Consider the following 19117-nt stretch of genomic DNA (forward strand, 5'->3'; position numbering starts at 1 on the left):
CCTCAAAACAGAATGCATAAAAAAATACGATTTGAAAAACATCAAATTTGGTCCGATATCACCCTATTGTTCCCATGGGAGCAATAGGATAAAAGACGTCAGATTGGTACGCGCTTTTACGCTGATCAAGGTATAGATATAGGATCAAGGATCAAGACGTGATCAAGGATATAGACGTCCGATCGGGGCGATTTTCAAACTGTCAGATCGCTAGCTTTTACACTGAGCTCGCAAACGGTATTGAAACAGACGGACAGACGGACAGACGGACATGGCTATATCGACTCCCCTATTGATCCTGATCAAGAATATATATACTTTATAGGGTCGGAAACGTCTCCTTCACTGCGTTACAAACTTCTGACCAAAATTATAATACCCTCTGCATGGGTATAAAAAATGGGATATTTTCGCAGCCTTTCACAATTTTTTCTACGGAAGCTATATGATATAGACGTCCGATCGGCAAGCGCTTTTACCCTGACCAAGATATGCGTAAATATTGTTCCTATGGGAGCTATTGACGTCCGATCAGCACGCGGTTTACCTTAATCAAAAAATGCTTAAAAAAATACGATTTTTTTTTTTTTTTTTTTTAACATTTGCATTTTATTTATTGGATCTTCTCTGAATTGAGACTAACAATAAGTATATAGAATCTTAAATTAAAAAAGCTATCTGACAGTCAAGGTGACTGGCGCGAAAATTTAGGGGCTCTAATAACTATTGCTGAGCTGGAAGGTCATTGCGTTGCAATCGGGTCCGGATGGAAGCCCTGGCTAGGCCCCTGGCGAGCTGGTTTATATGAGAAGTTAGCTTGGTGTGGTAGGACGCTTTTTGTTGTGATATTTCATCTTTTACGGGTAGAATGCTAAGATCTCTGTGGATGTTGTCGTTCCGAACATACCAAGGTGCCCCAGTGATAGTTCTCAGGATTTTTGATTGTGCTCGCTGAATAATGTCGATGTTGCTGCTGCTCGCGTTTCCCCACAATTGGGAGCCGTAGATCCAGACTGGCTTAAGCGTTGAATTGTAGAGCAGGACCTTCAAGTCCAGGCAGAGGGGGGAGCGCCCGTTTATAAGCCAATGGAGACAGTTTGATTTTAGTTTTAGGTGAATTTTCTTAGCTTCGATATGTCTCCGCCATGTAAGTCTCCTGTCTAGGTGGATGCCAAGGTACGTTACATCGTCAGCTTGTGGAAGTGGCGTGTTATTCAGGGTTAGCGGGGGACACGTTTGTCTGTTAAGTGTAAACGTTATGTGTTTACACTTTTGCGCATTTATTTTTATACGCCAGTCTGATAACCACCTCTCCACTACAACGAGATGATCAGCTAGTAGTGCTGTTGCCTGAGTTGGGCATTTGGACCGACTTATTATCGCGGTATCGTCTGCGAATGTAGAAGTAGTTAGCCGCTCGTTCGTGGGAATATCTGCGGTGTAGAGGAGAAATAGAGTTGGGCCAAGGGCGCTACCTTGGGGAACTCCAGCCTCTATAGCGTAGTCATCGGATGTTGTGGTGTTGCATCTCACGGCGAAGGCTCTGTTGTAAAGGTACGAATCCAGTATCCTCTAAGTGTTTCCTGGCAGGATCGTTCTGATTTTATGGATAAGGCCATCAAGCCAGACTCGGTCGAAAGCCTGTGCAACGTCAAGAAATACCGCACTGCAGTATTCCCGAAGCTCGCAGTCCTTATTTCTGTTGTTAATCTGTTGACTTGCTCTATTGTTCCATGGCTTTCTCGAAAGCCAAATTGATGTGCTGGAATAACGTTGTGCTCTTTCAGATATGGAATGATGCGCGTCAGAAGGCATTTTTCGAGCAGTTTTTACAGACACGAGAGTAAACTTATCGGTCTATACGAAGCTGGTATTGTGTGATCTTTCCCTGGCTTTGGGATCATTATGATTACCGATTTTTTCAATTTTTTTGGGAAATAGCCAAGTCGTTTAATCCCGTTGAAGAGTTTACAAATAACCTCAACTGCACAGTTTGGAAGTTCGATTAACATTTTGGGAGTTATTTGATCACCGCCTGGGGCCTTTTTTGGTTTCAATTGCTCGCTGATTACTTTTGCAATTTCATTTGGTTGAAACAGAATTGGCTCCGTCTCAGATTCAATTCGAATTGACGGCGACGGTAGTGCGAATGAATTAGTTGCAGGGTTTGGCTGAAAAACATTTCGAAGGTGTAAAGCAAATGTACAAGCTCTGTCTTTGTCGCTTCTGGCCCAGCTGCCTGAAGAGTCTCTTATGGGGATTACTGTTTCGGCCGGCGCACTTAGTTTTGGGTGGGCCCTCCACAAGGGATGCTTAGTACTGGTGGGTAAAAGTTTCTCAATGTACTGGCGTTGTGCTTTTTCTTCTTCTTGCCTTAGAGCCCTGGTAAGTCTGCGACCAGCTTCTTTAAGACTTTGTTTTGAGGATGGCGATCTGCTGGTTTGCCAAGTACGTCTCAAACGTCTTTTCTCCAGAACAAGCTGTTCGATTTCATGGTTAGTTTTGTGTTGGTGTGTGTGCCCATCCCTCCCTTGCGATGTTGAGACTTTGGCTGCTGAGACGAGTACAGACTCCAGGGCATCGGCGTAGCAGTCGATGTCCTCTTTGATGTTGAGCTGTGGAGTTAGTTCAATGTGGGAACTTACGTACTTTTTGAACTTCAACCAGTTGGTTCGATGCGACGTCAGCCTGAGAGGGTGCTCGATTAATTCCGGGCTTTGAAGAAGAGTTATTAGCACTGGTGAGTGGTCCGATGATAGATCCAAAAGCGATTTTGCAGATATTAGATTGCGAGAGATGTTTTTTGTCACAGCAAAATCAATTAAATCAGGTAGTTTTCTAGGATCTGTAGGCCAGTATGTAGGGCTGCCTGGTGAAACGTAGTCCAGTTTGTTGCATGTTTTAATGAGTGCATTATATAGTTGCCTTCCTTTGGGGGTCACAAGGCGGGATCCCCAGTGCGTGTGCTTGGCGTTGTAATCTCCTGCTGCTATGAATCGCTCTCCAAGCGAATTGTAGAAGTCCATGAATTGGTCTTCGGAGACTGTAAAGCGGGGTGGGCAGTAGACAGCGGCAATGGCAAGGTTGCAGTTGCCCAACTGTAATTTTATCGATGTAGCTTGCAGATGATTTTTAGCAAACCGTTGGTGAAAGTGGTGTTTGACGCGGTCTCTTATTAAGATTCCAGTGCCGCCATGCGCTTTACCATCTGGATGATCTGTGCCATAGAACGTGTATCCCCGTATTTGAAAGTTCTATTTGCTGGTGAGATGCGTTTCTGCCAGCAACATAACGTCGATGTGGTTTTCGTTCAGAAATTGAGTTATTTCAGGTTTATGCCGTGAAACACCGTTGGCGTTCCACAGGGTTATTCGAAGGCTAGGCATGGTTTATTTGGACTGCTGAGCTGCAAGCACTTGTAGTAAGATATTTTGGTTTTGCATAACGGTTTGCATGGTGGTTTTCATGAAGGACATAAATTCCATCATATTTTGTTGCAAAGTAATCATCATAGATTCCATGTTACTTTGTGGCTGTCCCATGGCCTGCTGGATGTTATCAATTTTCGGCTCTATGTGAGCTGTGCCTGATCTTAGAGCACTGGCGTAAGAAATTCCGTTGGTGGTAATTGAAGGGCCAAATGATGATCTGGCTGCTTTTGCGAAGAAAACTTCCGGTGTCGTTTGTGATCTCATGTAAGTGTTTTGTGTGTTCAGGGAGCGTGCCGTTGTTGCTCGTTGCATCCGACTTTTAGACCGGCCTTGTAGACTGGACAGCCTCTGTAGTTAGCTGTGTGGTTTCCTTGGCAGTTTACACACTTTTTAGTGAGAGAGTCTTCCTTGTTGGCAGGGCAGGGTTCGGAGCCGTGGCAGTTTCCACAAGCTACACATACTGACCTGAGGGTGCAGTAAGCCCTGGTATGACCGTATTCCTGGCAGTTTGTGCATTGCACTGGTCCGGTCCGTTTGTGCGGCTCTTCCACTGTGATCCTACGGTGCAGAAGGTACTGCAACTTGTAGATCGGGTGCACTGCGTTTTTTTCAAAGTTCTGCTGTCTGGCTCCAGCTCGACCTTGAAGAGTGGTTGCGGCTTCTTGTTTTTGTTCATAATGTTTATAACATTTTTTGCGCAAAAACCGTTTTCTTTAAGGCCTCTGTAATTTCGCAGGGGGTCACATCGGGTTCTATTCCCTTAAGCACAACTTGCAAACCTTTGCAACTTTTCAGCTGGTACGTGTAGTAATTCTTTTTGGCATCGTTTAAGTACTTCGACACTGCTCGGAAATCGTCTTCGGTTTTGGTTTGGAGTTTAGTTTCGCTTATATTCCCTTTCATAAGCGGAATAACATGAAAGTTATCTTTTCCGACAAGCTCAACTATTTTGTTGACTAGGGCATTCGAGATCTTCTCCCGAATAAAAATAGGTGGGGGCTTTAGTTTCCTTGGGGCTAATTGTTCAGACTCTGTTTCAGGCTCCGCCAGGATGGAAAATCTGTTTTCATCTAATGGCCCGGGATTTACAGGGCCTTTGTTGGAACGATTTATTTTGGGCTTATTGCCGTCCGAGTTTTTTGGGGGTGTTAGCTTGCGCTTGGAGATATTAATGTAGCGATCCATGCCTGTCTGAATGGCCGAACCCGCTTGCAGAATTGTCACTTCTTCTACCGTAGCTTTGTTTTTGCCGTTTGCACCGATTTTTGCACTTGGTTGTGTTGTTGCTTTACCCGCAGCACAAGAAGAGGGTGGAGTCGTTATTGCATTGTTGGCGACAGAGACCGTTGTAGTAGTCGTAGTAGTTTCTGTTGTTGTTGCGCTAGGCGGCAGAAGCTCTGTTGGAGTCTTGCATTGCTCACTCCATGGCGTTCGAGCGGTGAAGAGCAGGGCGGGAGAGCAAGAGTTAGCTCTCTGGTTTTCGGCGGTCAGTAAACTTGCACCTTCAAGCACTTTCGGTTCTAGAGTATTACTCGTCACCGTAAAATAGGCGTTGTTACGGGCCAAAGAGAGACGACGTTTGTCTTTTGTCGATTTAAAAAAATGTATGTCAATAGCCTTTACACTGCGCGAAATATTCTGAAAAACATAAAATTTGGACCGATATCACCCTATTGTTCCCATGGGAGCTATAGGATAAAAGACGTCAGATCGCTGATCAAGGTATGCATAAAAAAACAAGAGAGAACGCTATAGTCGAGTGCCTCGACTATTTAATACCCGTTACTCAGCTAAAAAAGTTAAAATTATCAATTTGAATTCGGCGATCTCTTAGAGCTGGCAGCTTTACAGCACGAGCATCAGCACCAGCGCTGCTTTAGCGCAGGCAGCTTTTGTCCTGCACCAGCAGCTGTGTTTATGTTTATGTTTTTGAGTGCAATAAATTGACTAGAAATATTAAACATACATACTTATATTGGCTAAACACATACATTCATAAATAGTATTATGTATATTAAAGTCTAAATGTTTGCACAACACGAGTAACGGGTATAGCGAATAGCTTTCTTTGAAAGGAGTTATCTTTGCCGGGCAATTGCAACTGTGTACAATGTTAATACATATATACATATGTGTATGCTTACATACATACACACATACGCCATTGTTTGACTCAGACCTCCAATTTGGCTAACTAGATTTGATTTGCATAGTTCTTGGGATATAGTTCGGTATTGACAAATGAAAACCATCGCAATTTCCTTTAATATAAATCCTTATCGAGAATTAACGTTGACTCTGTTGAGCACCTTGGCCAGCTGTTCCAAAGTCATCCGTTAGATGGCGCCATGAAAGGCGGAAATGTATTCGCTAGCCAGGCTTAAGCGTTTAATGGGTTTTTGGGCGTTAGAGTGGGCGTGGCAAACTTTTATTAGGCCAATCGATAGGTATTGACGAAACAAATACATATCAATTAAAATGTTCATAATAGCATCAAAACTGTGGCCACAGCTTGTGGCTTGTGGGCGTCAGAGGGGGCGTGGCACCATTTTGAAACAAACTTACGCTGCGTAGGAACTCCTAAAATATACATGCAAAATGCCAATCTTCTAGCTTTTATAGTTTCCGAGATCTTAGCGTTCATACGGACGGACAGACAGACGGACAGTCGGACATGGCTAGATCGACAGGGCTAGTGATCCTGAACAATAATATATATACTTTAAAGGGTCGGAAACGCTTCCTTCTACCTGTTACATACTTTTGCACGAATATAATATACCCTTTTACTCTACGAGTAACGGGTATAATTGGATTTGGAAAGATTCATGTCAATAGCTTTTACACTGCACGAAATATCATCAATTCTTGCAAGATATATCCGACTGCTCCTATGGGAGCTATAGGATATAGACGTCCGATCGGGGCAATTTTCAAACTTGATCTGCGTACACATGTTTTAGGACGACCGTCAGATCGCTAGCTTTTAAACTAATCTCGCAAACGGTATTAAAACAGACGGACAGACGGACATGGCTATATCGACTCCCCGATTGATCCTGATCAAGAATATATATACTTTATAGGGTTGGAAACGTCTCCTTCGCTGCGTTACAAACTTCTGACCAAAATAATAATACCCTCTGCAAGGGTATCAAAAGATTAGCTATACGTAATCAATTTCATTTTTAAAATAGCGGTTGTAGTATGTAGTTGTCTGCTTGGCAACAACTTTTACCCTAAGCAAAGTATACATAAATAAATTAGATAAATTGCATACTTTTATGTCAATAGCTTTTATACTGCAAAAATGTCATATACAAGTAGAAAAAAAGGGATATTTTCGCAGCCTTTAACAATTTTTCATACCGAAGCTATAAGATATAGACGTATGATCGGCAAGCGCTTTTACCCTGATCAAGGTATGCGTAAATAAATAAGACTTGAAAAAATTTATGTCAATAGCCTATACACTGCTCAAAATATTCTAAAAAACATCAAATTTGGACAGATTTCACCCTATTGTTCCTATGGGAGCTATAGGATATAGACGTCCGATCAGCACGTGATTTTACCTTGATGAAGGTCTGCTTAAAAAAATACGATTTGAAAACAATTTTTTTGTCAATAGCTTATACACTGCGCGAAATATTCTGTAAAACATCAAAATTGGACCGATTTCACCCTATTATTATTATTACCCTGATCAAGGTAAGCATAACGAGTGTCGCAACGTTTTTATAAGAGTCGAGGAAAAGAGCACCTGTACCATCAAAAAAAAAATTCAATTAACATGGCCAAAAATTAGACAATTCCTTCAGGTTTAAAATGCATGGCGCATACAGTACTGAACTATCAAAATAAAATGTAAGAATGAGACAATTCCTTCAGTTTTAAATTTTTTGGCGTCATAATTAAGCTTTTAAACGTACATATTGAAACCTTAAAAAAAATATTACGATTGGAGCGATTCGAAAATTTTTTGTAATGTAGAACTTACAAATAAAACAACAGTGAACGCTATAGTCGGGTGCCCCGACTATCATATACCAGTTACTCAGCCAAGGGTCCGATTTGAACAATTTTGAATGAGTATATTGGTATCGATTTACAATTTTACAAAATCATTTGAAATGCGGCTGCTAGTCAGATTTTAGCGTTGAAGGTTTTTGTGGGCGTGGCACTTGGCTGAAGCAAAAATGGTCTTCATGGTCACTAGTAAAATGCGTATGAAGAATTTTTACTCTCTCTCTTTAAAAATGTGGTTGCCAGATCAACCTATTCCGATTTTTTTTTTTAAGAAAGCGCCATCTATTTGGCAAAACTTTAATTGCTCATAGCTCATTAAAAACTTATGAGCAATTAATTTTAAAAATGTTCGGGTGTTTGATGGATATTAATAATCAAAAGAAGATCTCAAGCGCTAGACAGATCTTAGCTTAGTTAGCGATTGTGGGCGTTAGAGTGGGCGTGGCACATTCGCATAACAATTTTGCGCTGGATGGAAAGCAAAGGAAACTAAATCTAAAACTCCAACCCTCTAGATCTTATAGCTTCCGAGATCATAGCGTTTTTAAAAAAAAAGTTCAATCATGATGGTCAAAAATGAGACAATTCCTTCAGGTTTAAAATGCATGGCGCAAATACAACGCTTTTATGAGAATCGAGGAGGAAGACACATGTCCGATAGAAAAAACATAATCAACAACGATCCCAGTTGTGGTGATACTCCAAACTTTCAATCAAATATTAAAAAATAATATAATTGAATAAATATGCTTAATTATATAGAAGAACTAATACCATTTTATTGACGATCAACATAAATGCGACATATATGTTGGATATATATCAACTAAAGATATTCTAAAAAACATCAAATTTGGACCGATTTCACCCTATTTTTCCTATGGGAGCTATTGACGTCCGATCAGCACGCGCTTTTACCTTGATCAAAGAATGCATAAAAAAATACGATTTGAAAAAATGTATGTCAATAGCTTTTACCCTGCGCGAAATGTTCTGAAAAACATTAAAATTGGACCGATTTCACCCTATTCTTCCTATGGGATCTATAGGATATAGACGTCCGATCAGCACGTGAATTTTCCTTGATGAATTTATGCTTAACAAAATACGATTTGAAAAAATTAATGTTAATAGCTTTTACGGAAGCTATAAGATATAGACGTCCGATCGGCAAGCGCTTTAACCATTCACCATTCCTAGGTACACGTTTGCCAGTGGGTGCTCAGCCGTTCAAGTTCACGGTTTCGCAGCTGCATCCAGCCAAGCTTACGGATGTTGCATTTACATTCGAGCAATCGAAAACGGACAGGCTCATTGTCGATTGCTAGCAGCGAAATCGAGAGTGGCTTGAATTATGCGCCGCCACACTTTTGGCACAATTTTGGTCCTACGTCAAACAAGTTCTTGACAAATGTGAAATCGAGAGTGTTTATTTCTGGACAGACTCAGAAATAACATTACATTGGATAAAGTATCAACCTTCGTCACTTGCAGTTTTTGTCTCAAACAGGGTAGCCACAATTCAAAAGCTTTTAGAAAATATATCCTGGCGACATGTCCCTTCGCAGTTGTAAGTGAATTGACTGAATCCACCTGGTTCGAAGGTCCGTAATTTCTGTATGAAAATGAGTCATCATGGCCAGAAAACTCTCATTTTTTTATACCTTCCGAATTAAAAAACTCAGAGTTAAAAAGAGCTGCCCAAGTGTGTATAGCCGTCGAGCTATCAACTCCGTTTGAATTTATTACTCGTATCTCATCGTTTCCCAAACTCATTAGAATTCTTGGACACGTTTACAGATTTATAAACCTAGCTAAATCACGAGAAAGATCAGTAAGTCTGACTGCTAGAGAGTTACAACTATCATTTTTTAAACTGATGGAAATCATCCAAAAAATGTCTTTGTAGAAGGGTACAAGAAAATTAAAAAACGACATGTTTTACAACCAAGTTTGCAGATGATGACGCCCTTTATACAAAAGTTTTCTGAAGCTACTAGAAGATTTTCGCTAATTCGGGTGGGAGGTAGACTCTTGCATGCACCTATTTCAGAAAATGCTAAATTTCCGATATTACTCCCTTGTAAAAACCAAATTGTCAAATTTGCATTTGAGAAATTTTCACGCAAATGCAAAAACGATGATCGGTCTTCTTCGGCAAGAAATCTGTTTAATAAATGCTCGCAGAGAATGCACTCGGGTGGTTCAAAAATGCACCCATTGTTTTAGAAATAAGCCTATTCGAAACCGTAAGGCCATTTCATATTTGTGGCGAAGATTTGTTTTGTCCTATCAATGTCTCGTGGCGTATTCGATGACGGCCCCCATTAAGATGTATATTGATGTATTTGTCTGATTTGCTTCCAAGGCTGTTCACCTGGAACTCGTTACAAATTTGTCGACTGACTCTTTTATTTTGGCCTTTAAAAGCTTCATCGCAAGACGTGGCGTACCGCATCGAGTACATTCCGACAACTCGACGAAATTCGTGGGAGCCAGGAACGAGCTGAGAAGTCTTTAGAGCGCCTTCGAGGATCAGCAGTCGCAGTTTCAACTGTTGGTCGTGGAGAAGGGCATCGAGTGGAGGTTCATCCCACCACTAGTACCGCCCTTCGGCGGCTTGTGGAAGACGGCCGTGAAGTCTGCGAAGGAAATTCTCGTGCGTCAAGTCGCAGACGCGTCCCTAACCGAAGCCGAGGTCAGGGCTTATCTGGCGGACACCAAGGCCGTGCTCAATTCTCGGCCTCTAACTCCAAGCAGCACCGATCCCAACGAGGGGGATGCGCTCACTCCAGGGCACCTGCTAATCGGGCAGGCCCTTCGTTCGCTGCCGCAAGGATTAGAGCCAGACGCACCGACCAGAGGTTTGAGATACTCAAAGAGGTGGCAACAGCTATCCACGCTCAGACAGCGGTTCTGGCAGGCGTGGTAAAAGGAATACGTACACAGCCTTCAGCGCAAAACCAAGTGGCAAACTATATCCCCCAATCTGGAGGTCGGAGCCTTGGTAATCATCCACGAGGGCAACACTCCACCCCAGCGTTGGATTACCGGCAGGGTCATCAGCGTGGTGGCAGGGGCCGATGGCAAAATTCGAGTGGCCGAAATCAAGAACGCAACAGGCGTACTTAAGCGTCCTATTCAGAAGCAGGCTGTACTCCCAATATATTGAAGGCAGGTCCTTCAAGGTGGCCGGAATGTTGAAGCGCAGAACGCTAATCATGAAGTTTAAATTATGTGAAGATACAAATAAGTAACAGCTTAAGAGAGCCCAACAGCGTTATGTTCACCGCTTACAGGCCCAGAACTATTATGTTAGCAAAGGGCCTGCAAAGGCTCTCACAAAACTGCGCTGCTGGGCACAATAAACTAGTTGAATTTTGAATATCGAATCGGCCAGTTTTGTGTTCTCTCTCCCCCCAAATTTTGCAGCAGCCAAGAAAGTCTTTTTACTTTTCGGCGTTCTCAATTATTAATAATTTAATTTTCGTTTCGATTTTCTACATGGCGCCCGAGCAGGGACTTCGAAAAGTTTTGTTCGGATTTAAAATCATTTCAAGCCGCTTAGCTGCTTGCGAATTTCGGGGCCAAGACTTGGCATTTATTTTGGGCTCGCAAATTTCGGCGCCAACAATTGGCATTTTTCGGACATTGCAAATTTCGCATTGGAATTTTTTGGACTTTCTTTCGGAAGTTCTTTAACAGGAGCTAACATCTATGGACCGGAACGCCAACTTGAGGGAAGTGGATTCATTTGGTTGGTGAAGATATTACAAGAATGAGGAAAGCTTTCGAGGAGAATACAATTTTGTTTAATCCGCTTCAAATTCAATGTCGACTGGAAATTTTAAATTCATATATTGCAAAAGCCATGGCATTGTAGTCGGAATTTGATATAAAAGATCCAGTGTGACGGTTTGTCGTTGTCGGGTGGCTCAGGGATGGCCAGGGTTCGTCACAACAAATTCGTTTGTGTCAGGATTGGTTGCTGAAAGAGAGTTCCGACCCAGGCCAGAGTAGAAGTCGTGGGGAATTACTTAGTAATTGATTATAACTAGGTTTATTTCAGTAAGATTCTTGACATTTGATTAATTCTGACTAACGGATTCTCCTGACTGGCGGTGTGCCGCCCTTGCTGCTTTTGCTTCCTTCGTCCGATCCGACTGCCGGGTGATGGGAGTCGTCCCGCAGCTCGAAATGCACCGCACGGGATTACGGCTGCTCGTAGAGTAGACCCCGGAACTGGTTGCCACGTAGAGAGCCTTAAATATTAGTATGTCGCTTGGGGACCCTGAAGTCAGCCACAAGAGAGAGAGAGTATATCGCTTGGGGACCCTGAAGTCAGCCACAAGAGAGAAAATGTTGCTTGGGGACCCTGAAGTCAGCCACAAGATAGAGAGAGAATGTTGTTTGGGGACCCTGAAGTCAGCCACAAGAGGGAGAGAGAGTTGCTTGGGGACCCTGAAGTCAGCCACAAGAGAGAGAGAAAGTTGCTTGGGGACCCTGAAGTCAGCCACAAGAGAGAGAGAGTCGCTTGGGGACCCTGAAGTCAGCCACAAGAGAGAAAGAGAGCCATAAAGAGGTGTGATCCTGAAATCAGACGTCTCCTAGTGAAACCTTCGGATCGGCAAGCCGATCCTGGCTTAAGAAGGGTAGTGGGAGGAGGAAGTATTACGGGAACTAACTACAATGTATAAGCGGACTTGGATCGAATGATCTAGTCCACCAAAAAGTGACTTTGCTGCTCACCACCACTGGGGAGTTGCCTCTTTACCCGAAGACGGTCTGCTGCTAAGTGACGTTCTATGTGCCCGCCGCCTGTGTGGGATTTGCCGGTATAAGTGTGGCCACCTCTCTTGGTCTATTGTGGCGCGTTCTTAGATTGAATTTGAATTAAACGCTCCTTTCGTTTAACTTTTTTAGTCTTTTTTATTTATATCTTGTTTTTGTGCGAGCAGCGTCACACCAGATAACCGGAATAGGTCGGAATTAGAAGAAAATTGCGTAATTACCAAGGCATTATATATGTCAGCTGCTGGTACAGGTGAAAACCTAATCAGCAGGCTTAAGTCACGGGCAGTTCACATTCAAATCTGCCAAAAATTAAGTTACCAAAATTTAGCGGCAAACATTCAGAGTATAAACAATTTATTGGAATGTTTGAGCAACTGGTTGACTCTGATAATTCGTTATCTAACATCGAAAAATTTAACTATTTGTTAGCCTGCCTTCCTGACGAGGCATTGGGAACAATAAAAGCTCTTCAAGTCTCAGATGCAAATTATAAAAAGGCATTAGCGAGTTTAAAGAGAGTCTATGACAAGTGTTAAATTTTCTTTGAAACTCTAACGCAGCTGTTTGAAATCCCTTCAATAACAAAACCTTCTGCGTCTGCCTTGAGGTTAATAATTGATACAGTAAGTGCAATTTTCGATTCGCTTATGTCCCTAAGGGACGAAAAAGATATTGTCAATGCGGTGATTATACATATAGTTCTTTCAAAGGTAGATCCTTACACCAAATCCAAGTATGAGGAACAGGTTAATTATGATGAACTGCCTAAATGGTCTGATTGCGTAAAGGTTTTAGATCGACGATATCAACATGTGTCAGCTGAGGAATCGTCGAGGGTAAAATGAAAAAGTTTTTCGGAAATGCCCTCTGGAAGCAAGAAAAATACTAGAAATTCATATACTTGCTCCAGGGTCAATAACACAAGTGATCTGTTTATATTGCAGTTTTAATCATTTAATAGGTAATTGCCAGGGATTTAGCGGAATACCAGTTTTAGATCGTTTTAACTTTGCCAAAATGAGGGACATAGGGTATTTAAATGCACAGCATCCAAATGTCGGGTATGCTCTAGGGTTGTCGAAAATTTTAAAAATATCGTATCGATGATATTTTTTTTTATAAAAAAAAAATGATAATATTTAAAATATCACAAAAAAATGTCGATATATTTGATATATTTGATATTTTTTTTGTTAAATGAAAAAATTGCCCGCCCACAATAAAAAGGCAATAAGTTTCTTTGTAACAATAATAGTATTTATACCCGTTACTCGTAGAGTAAAAGGGTATATTGTATTTGTGCAAAAGTATGTAACAGCTAGAAGGAAGCGTTTCCGACCCTATAAAGTATATATATTCTTGATCACCCGACTATAGCGTTCTCTCTTGTTTTATTATATATTTTATGTCCAATATGCACTGTTTAGAGATTTTAAAAACACCCTTTGTGTTATGTGGTCGTCTGTCATTCTACTCCTGGAGTCGCACACCACACATTTGATGGCGGACGCCAGCCGCTCTGAAGGCACCGAACTACCTGGGGTAACTAAATACTTCATGGCCACCTTGTAGAGGCCCGGCATAGTCGCTTTATGGGATTTCCACACTTCAACAGGATTGCTTTCCCATGCAGCTTTGGGCAAGCTAAAATACAGTTTTAACTCCTTGTTTTCCGATTCTTTATGCAAGTCTTTTGCGATGGAGTTGTTATGAGAGCTCATAAAGTCGTCGCAATCCTCTGTTCTTTCGTAATCAGATCTCTGTAAAAATTTAAGTAATTAGCAAGTGTTTTTCTTGTTTTTAGCAAAATTTTAAATGTTATAATATTAATATTTGTAGTTTTACGAGTTAATGAGTTATTAGATTATAAAAATTTGTAACTTTATGACCTACCCGTCTAAAATGGCATCCTCTACCGAAAGCGGTGACAAATACATCTTCTTAAACATAGGGTCTAAGAAGGACGATTTTACTAAAATTTTGTTTTGCTGGAACGACTGGAACCTTTTCTCAGAATTCCTTACAAGAGCCTCCTTGGCTTGTTTTCCTTCGTTTGTCTCCATATTCAATTTTTTTATATTGTTTTCTAACAGCGAAATGAGTGGAATCACCATGCTAACGGTGACGTATTGTTCACCGCTTATCTGCTCCGTGGCTTTTTTAAACGGCTGCAGGAGACTAAATAAGTCACGGCAGACGCTAAGCTCTGAGGCACTGAGCATTTGTGGTAGTCCCTTAATGCGTTCGGATCTTTGAATCAACAACACTGCAACTTTGTTGGCTAAACCTAAAAAGGACTCCATCATATCTACACAAGAATTCCAGCACGTGTCTACATTTTGAATTAATGTTCTTATTTTGCCTTCAGGAGTACCCTCATCGATTTGAGCCTTCCGCAATTGGTCCATCATAGCCGTACTGTGCTTAAAATGCATTACAATCCTCTTAATTTTATCCAAAATTCTGGTAAATAAATTAATCTCCTTAATCGTATAATTTACTACCAAGTTGATAGAGTGTGCGAAGCACGGCACATGTTTGCCAAGCCCCAGAAAAAGTTTGGCAGCGCACTTCATGTTGCTGGCGCTGTCCGTAGTGAGAGTGGTCCACTTGACACGGTCTATTTGAAACTCTGCGCAAGCCTCTTCCAACAAAGAGACTATATACTCACTGGTATGCGACTAAATTGAACGTGGAAAATATGTTTTACTTAAATCTTGCTTAATAAATAAGAAACAAAACATGTATCAACAGAGCACAAGACAAACACGATAAACAATGGACGACAAAACACATAAAATACAAATATTTATTTTCAAACTAACCTTATCCATTCTTGTAGATTTAAGGCATATAGAGTTCAGTGACTTTTGATACATAAAATGAGCTGTGATTGTTAGAAAGGAGCGACTCGAGTTAGGTATGGTAACAGCGTCGCAGGTGAACGCCACGTTCTCCACTTTACTCAACATCTTATTAATTGTTCCCACGCAGAGTCTGTATTTCTCCTCAATCATTGTTGTTGTCTGGAAAAAGTAAATATGTTTATGAAAGTCTATCTTAATACATTAAACGTCTTTAATACTTGCCTTGGATCTGCAAGGCATTTTATAATGCGGAACACATTTCTTAAGAAGTCCTCTGAGGCCTTCTTTTTCAACGCAGCGCACTGGCATGTTGTCTTTGCAAATCATAAAGACAATTGCCTCATTAATTTCTCTTGCCTTAAATCACTCTTCTAAAATGAAAATAAAAGTAAGTTAAGGTAACAAACGCCACCGGCTATTTCCTTCGATTTTATTGGTTTAACTTTAAAAGCCTCAGCATTCTTAAAGGACTCTGTTATTGTTAAAATGTTGTCAAAGTTCGTTGACAGCTAAGAATTAAAACTAATTAATATATGTTGTGAACAACGTGTGTGTGTGCGTTTTGCGCCAATTTTCAGTGGTATGTGCGTAAGTTACATATGCACACATAGACACTACGAAATCTGGCCATCGCACAAATGCATACATATAACATACAATCCTTCTTTTGCGCGCATTTTGCGAAAATTTCACCATGTTTGTTTTTTAAGTGCGAAGACAGGTTGCTGGTATTCCCGCTTGTTTTGATCACTTTTTCGCAAAGTTTGCACTTTGCTGTGCCGTTTTTTATATAATCGTATAATTAGATTTTACACTCATTTTTTCGCTCATCTTGACGCTCATTTTGACGCTTTAGAATTCAGTGTGACCAAAAACTAAATTATCAAAAAATATCAAAACAATATATCGGAAATCCGATATTTGGGCAAACAAAAAATCACGATATAAATATATCATTTTTAGAAAAAATATCGATATATTGATATTTTGATATATTATTCAGTGTGACCAAAAACTAAATTATCAAAAAATATCAAAACAATATATCGGAAATCCGATATTTGGGCAAACAAAAAATCACGATATAAATATATCATTTTTAGAAAAAAATATCGATATATTGATATTTTGATCGTAACTATCAACGGATATTATGGCGCGAGAATCCATCTGATGAGCTTCAAATATTTCGTCTCAATACAGTCACCTACGGAACGTCTTCAGCTCCATTTTTAGCCATCCGTAGCTTACAAGAACTTGGAGTTCGTAGCAGGGATAAGCATGAAATTGGTTCATACATAATTTGCAATGACTTTTATGTGGATGACATGCTTTCTGGAGCCGATGATATTGACACCTTGAACGTGATGTGTAATCAAGTGGATGCCACACACAGACACATTTCGATTTCATTTAGATGAGAGCTTTACAAAATTGACTCCCTCAAAATGCACAATTCTTTCAGTAAGCGCGCGGCGTTTTACTCCACTGGGATTGCCTTATTGGCCTTACATCTAAAATTCTTCTTCAAAGCCTTTGGCAACTTCAACTGGAATGGGATGAATCCATTCCGATGTCGTTACATCTACTTAATCTTCACGCAGTCACCATTCCTAGGTACACGTTGGCCATGGCTGTGATGTAAATGAATTGACTGAATCCACCTGGTTCGAAGGTCCGCAATTTCTGTATGAAAATGAGTCATCATGGCCAGAAAACTCGCATTTTTTGCCGTATTAAAAAACTCAGAGTTAAAAAGAGCTACCCAAGTGTCTAGCCGTCGAGCTATCAACTCCGTTTGAATTTATTACTCGTATCTCATCGTTTCCCAAACTCATTAGAATTCTTGGATACGTTTACAGATTTCTAAACCTAGCTAAATCACGAGAAAGATCAGTAAGTCTGACTGCTAGAGAGTTACAAATATCATTTTTTAAACTAATGGAAATCATCCAAAAAATGTCTTTGTAGAAGGGTACAAGAAAATTAAAAAAGGACATGTTTAACAACCAAGTTTGCAGATGATGACGCCCTTTATACAAAAGTTTTCTGAAGCTGGTAGAAGATTTTCGCTAATTCGGGCGCGAGGTAGACTCTTGCATGCACCTATTTCAGAAAATGCTAAATTTCCGATATTACTCCCTTGTAAAAACCAAATTGTCAAATTTGCATTTGAGAAATTTTCACGCAAATGCAAAAACGATGATCGGTCTTCTTCGGCAAGAAATCTGTTTAATAAATGCTCGCAGAGAATGCACTCGGGTGGTTCAAAAATGCACCCATTGTTTTAGATATAAGCCTATTCGAAACCGTAAGGCCATTTCATATTTGTGGCGAAGATTTGTTTTGTCCTATCAATGTCTCGTTGCGTATTCGAGAACGGCCCCCATTAAGATGTATATTGCTGTATTTGTCTGTTTTGCTTTCAAGGCTGTTCATCTGGAACTCGTTACAAATTTGTCGACATCGAGTACATTTCGACAACGCGACGAAATTCGTGGGAGCCAGGAACGAGCTGAGAAGTCTTTAGAGCGCCTTCGAGGATCAGCAGTCGCAGTTTCAACTGTTGGTCGTGGAGAAGGGCATCGAGTGGAGGTTTAACCCACCACGAGCACCGCCCTTCGGCGACTTGTGGAAGGCGGCCGTGAAGTCTGCGAAGGAAATTCTCGTGCGTCAAGTCGCAGACGCGTCCCTAACCGAAGCCGAGGTCAGGGCTTATCTGGCGGAAACCAAGGCCGTGCTCAATTCTCGTCCTCTAACTCCAAGCAGCACCGATCCCAACGAGGGGGAGGCGCTCACTCCAGGGCACCTGCTAATCGGGCTGGCCCTTCGTTCGCTCCCGCAAGGATTAGAGCCAGACGCACCGACCAGAGGTTTGAGATACTCAAAGAGGTGGCAACTGCTATCCCCGCTCAGACAGCGGTTCTGGCAGGCGTGGTCCAGGGAATACGTCCACAGCCTTCAGCGCAAAACCAAGAGGCAAACTACATCCCCCAATCTGGAGGTCGGAGCCTTGGTAATCATCCACGAGGACAACACTCCACCCCAGCGTTGGATTACCGGCAGGGTCATCAGTGTGGTGGCAGGAGCCGATGGCAAAATTCGAGTGGCCGAAATCAAGACCGCAACAGGCGTATTTAAGCGTCCTATTCAGAAGCAGGCTGTACTCCCAATATATTGAAGGCAGGTCCTTCAAGGTGGCCGGAATGTTGAAGCGCAGTACGCTAATCATGAAGTTTAAATTTTGTGAAGATACAAATAAGTAACAGCTTAAGAGAGCCCAACAGCATTATGTTCACCGCTTACAGGCCCAGAACTATTATGTTAGCAAAGGGCCTGCAAAGGCTCTCACAAAACTGCGCTGCTGGGCACAATAAACTAGTTGAATTTTGAATATCGAATCGGCCAGTTTTGTGTTCTCTCTTCCCCCAAATTTTGCAGCAGCCAAGAAAGTCTTTTTACTTTTCGGCGTTCTCAAATATTAATAATTTAATTTTCGTTTCGATTTTCTACATGGCTTCCGAGCCAAGACTTGGCATTTATTTTGGGCTCGCAAATTTCGGCGCCAACAATTGGCATTTTTCGGACATTGCAAATTTCGCATTGGAATTTTTTGGACTTTCTTTCGGAAGTTCTTTAACAGGAGCTAACATCTATGGACCGGAACGCCAACTTGAGGGAAGTGGATTCATTTGGTTGGTGAAGATATTACAAGAATGAGGAAAGCTTTCGAGGAGAATACAATTTTGTTTAATCCGCTTCAAATTCAATGTCGACTGGAAATTTTAAATTCATATATTGCAAAAGCCATGGCATTGTAGTCGGAATTTGATATAAAAGATCCAGTGTGACGGTTTGTCGTTGTCGGGTGGCTCAGGGATGGCCAGGGTTCGTCACAACAAATTCGTTTGTGTCAGGATTGGTTGCTGAAAGAGAGTTCCGACCCAGGCCAGAGTAGAAGTCGTGGGGAATTACTTAGTAATTGATTATAACTAG

The 19117-nt window shown here is 41.3% G+C and overlaps 1 protein-coding gene across 1 annotated transcript; it reads right to left on the reverse strand.

The window, feature by feature from the left end:
* Nucleotides 1–13657: 13657 nt before the first annotated feature.
* On the reverse strand, nt 13658–15964 carry LOC108036964. The gene is made up of 4 exons (XM_044456618.1): nt 15768–15964; nt 15344–15492; nt 15080–15280; nt 13658–14014 (listed from the first exon to the last, which is right to left on the reverse strand). The coding sequence occupies exons 2-4, from the start codon at nt 15446–15448 to the stop codon at nt 13658–13660; spliced, it is 663 nt and encodes a 220-aa protein (XP_044312553.1). The 5' UTR covers nt 15449–15492; nt 15768–15964.
* Between the last annotated feature and the right edge of the window lie 3153 nt (nt 15965–19117).

The sequence above is a fragment of the Drosophila rhopaloa genome, unplaced genomic scaffold (genome assembly GCF_018152115.1).
Source record: "Drosophila rhopaloa isolate 14029-0021.01 unplaced genomic scaffold, ASM1815211v1 contig_133, whole genome shotgun sequence".
In the NCBI taxonomy this organism is placed as follows: Eukaryota; Metazoa; Arthropoda; class Insecta; order Diptera; family Drosophilidae; genus Drosophila; species Drosophila rhopaloa.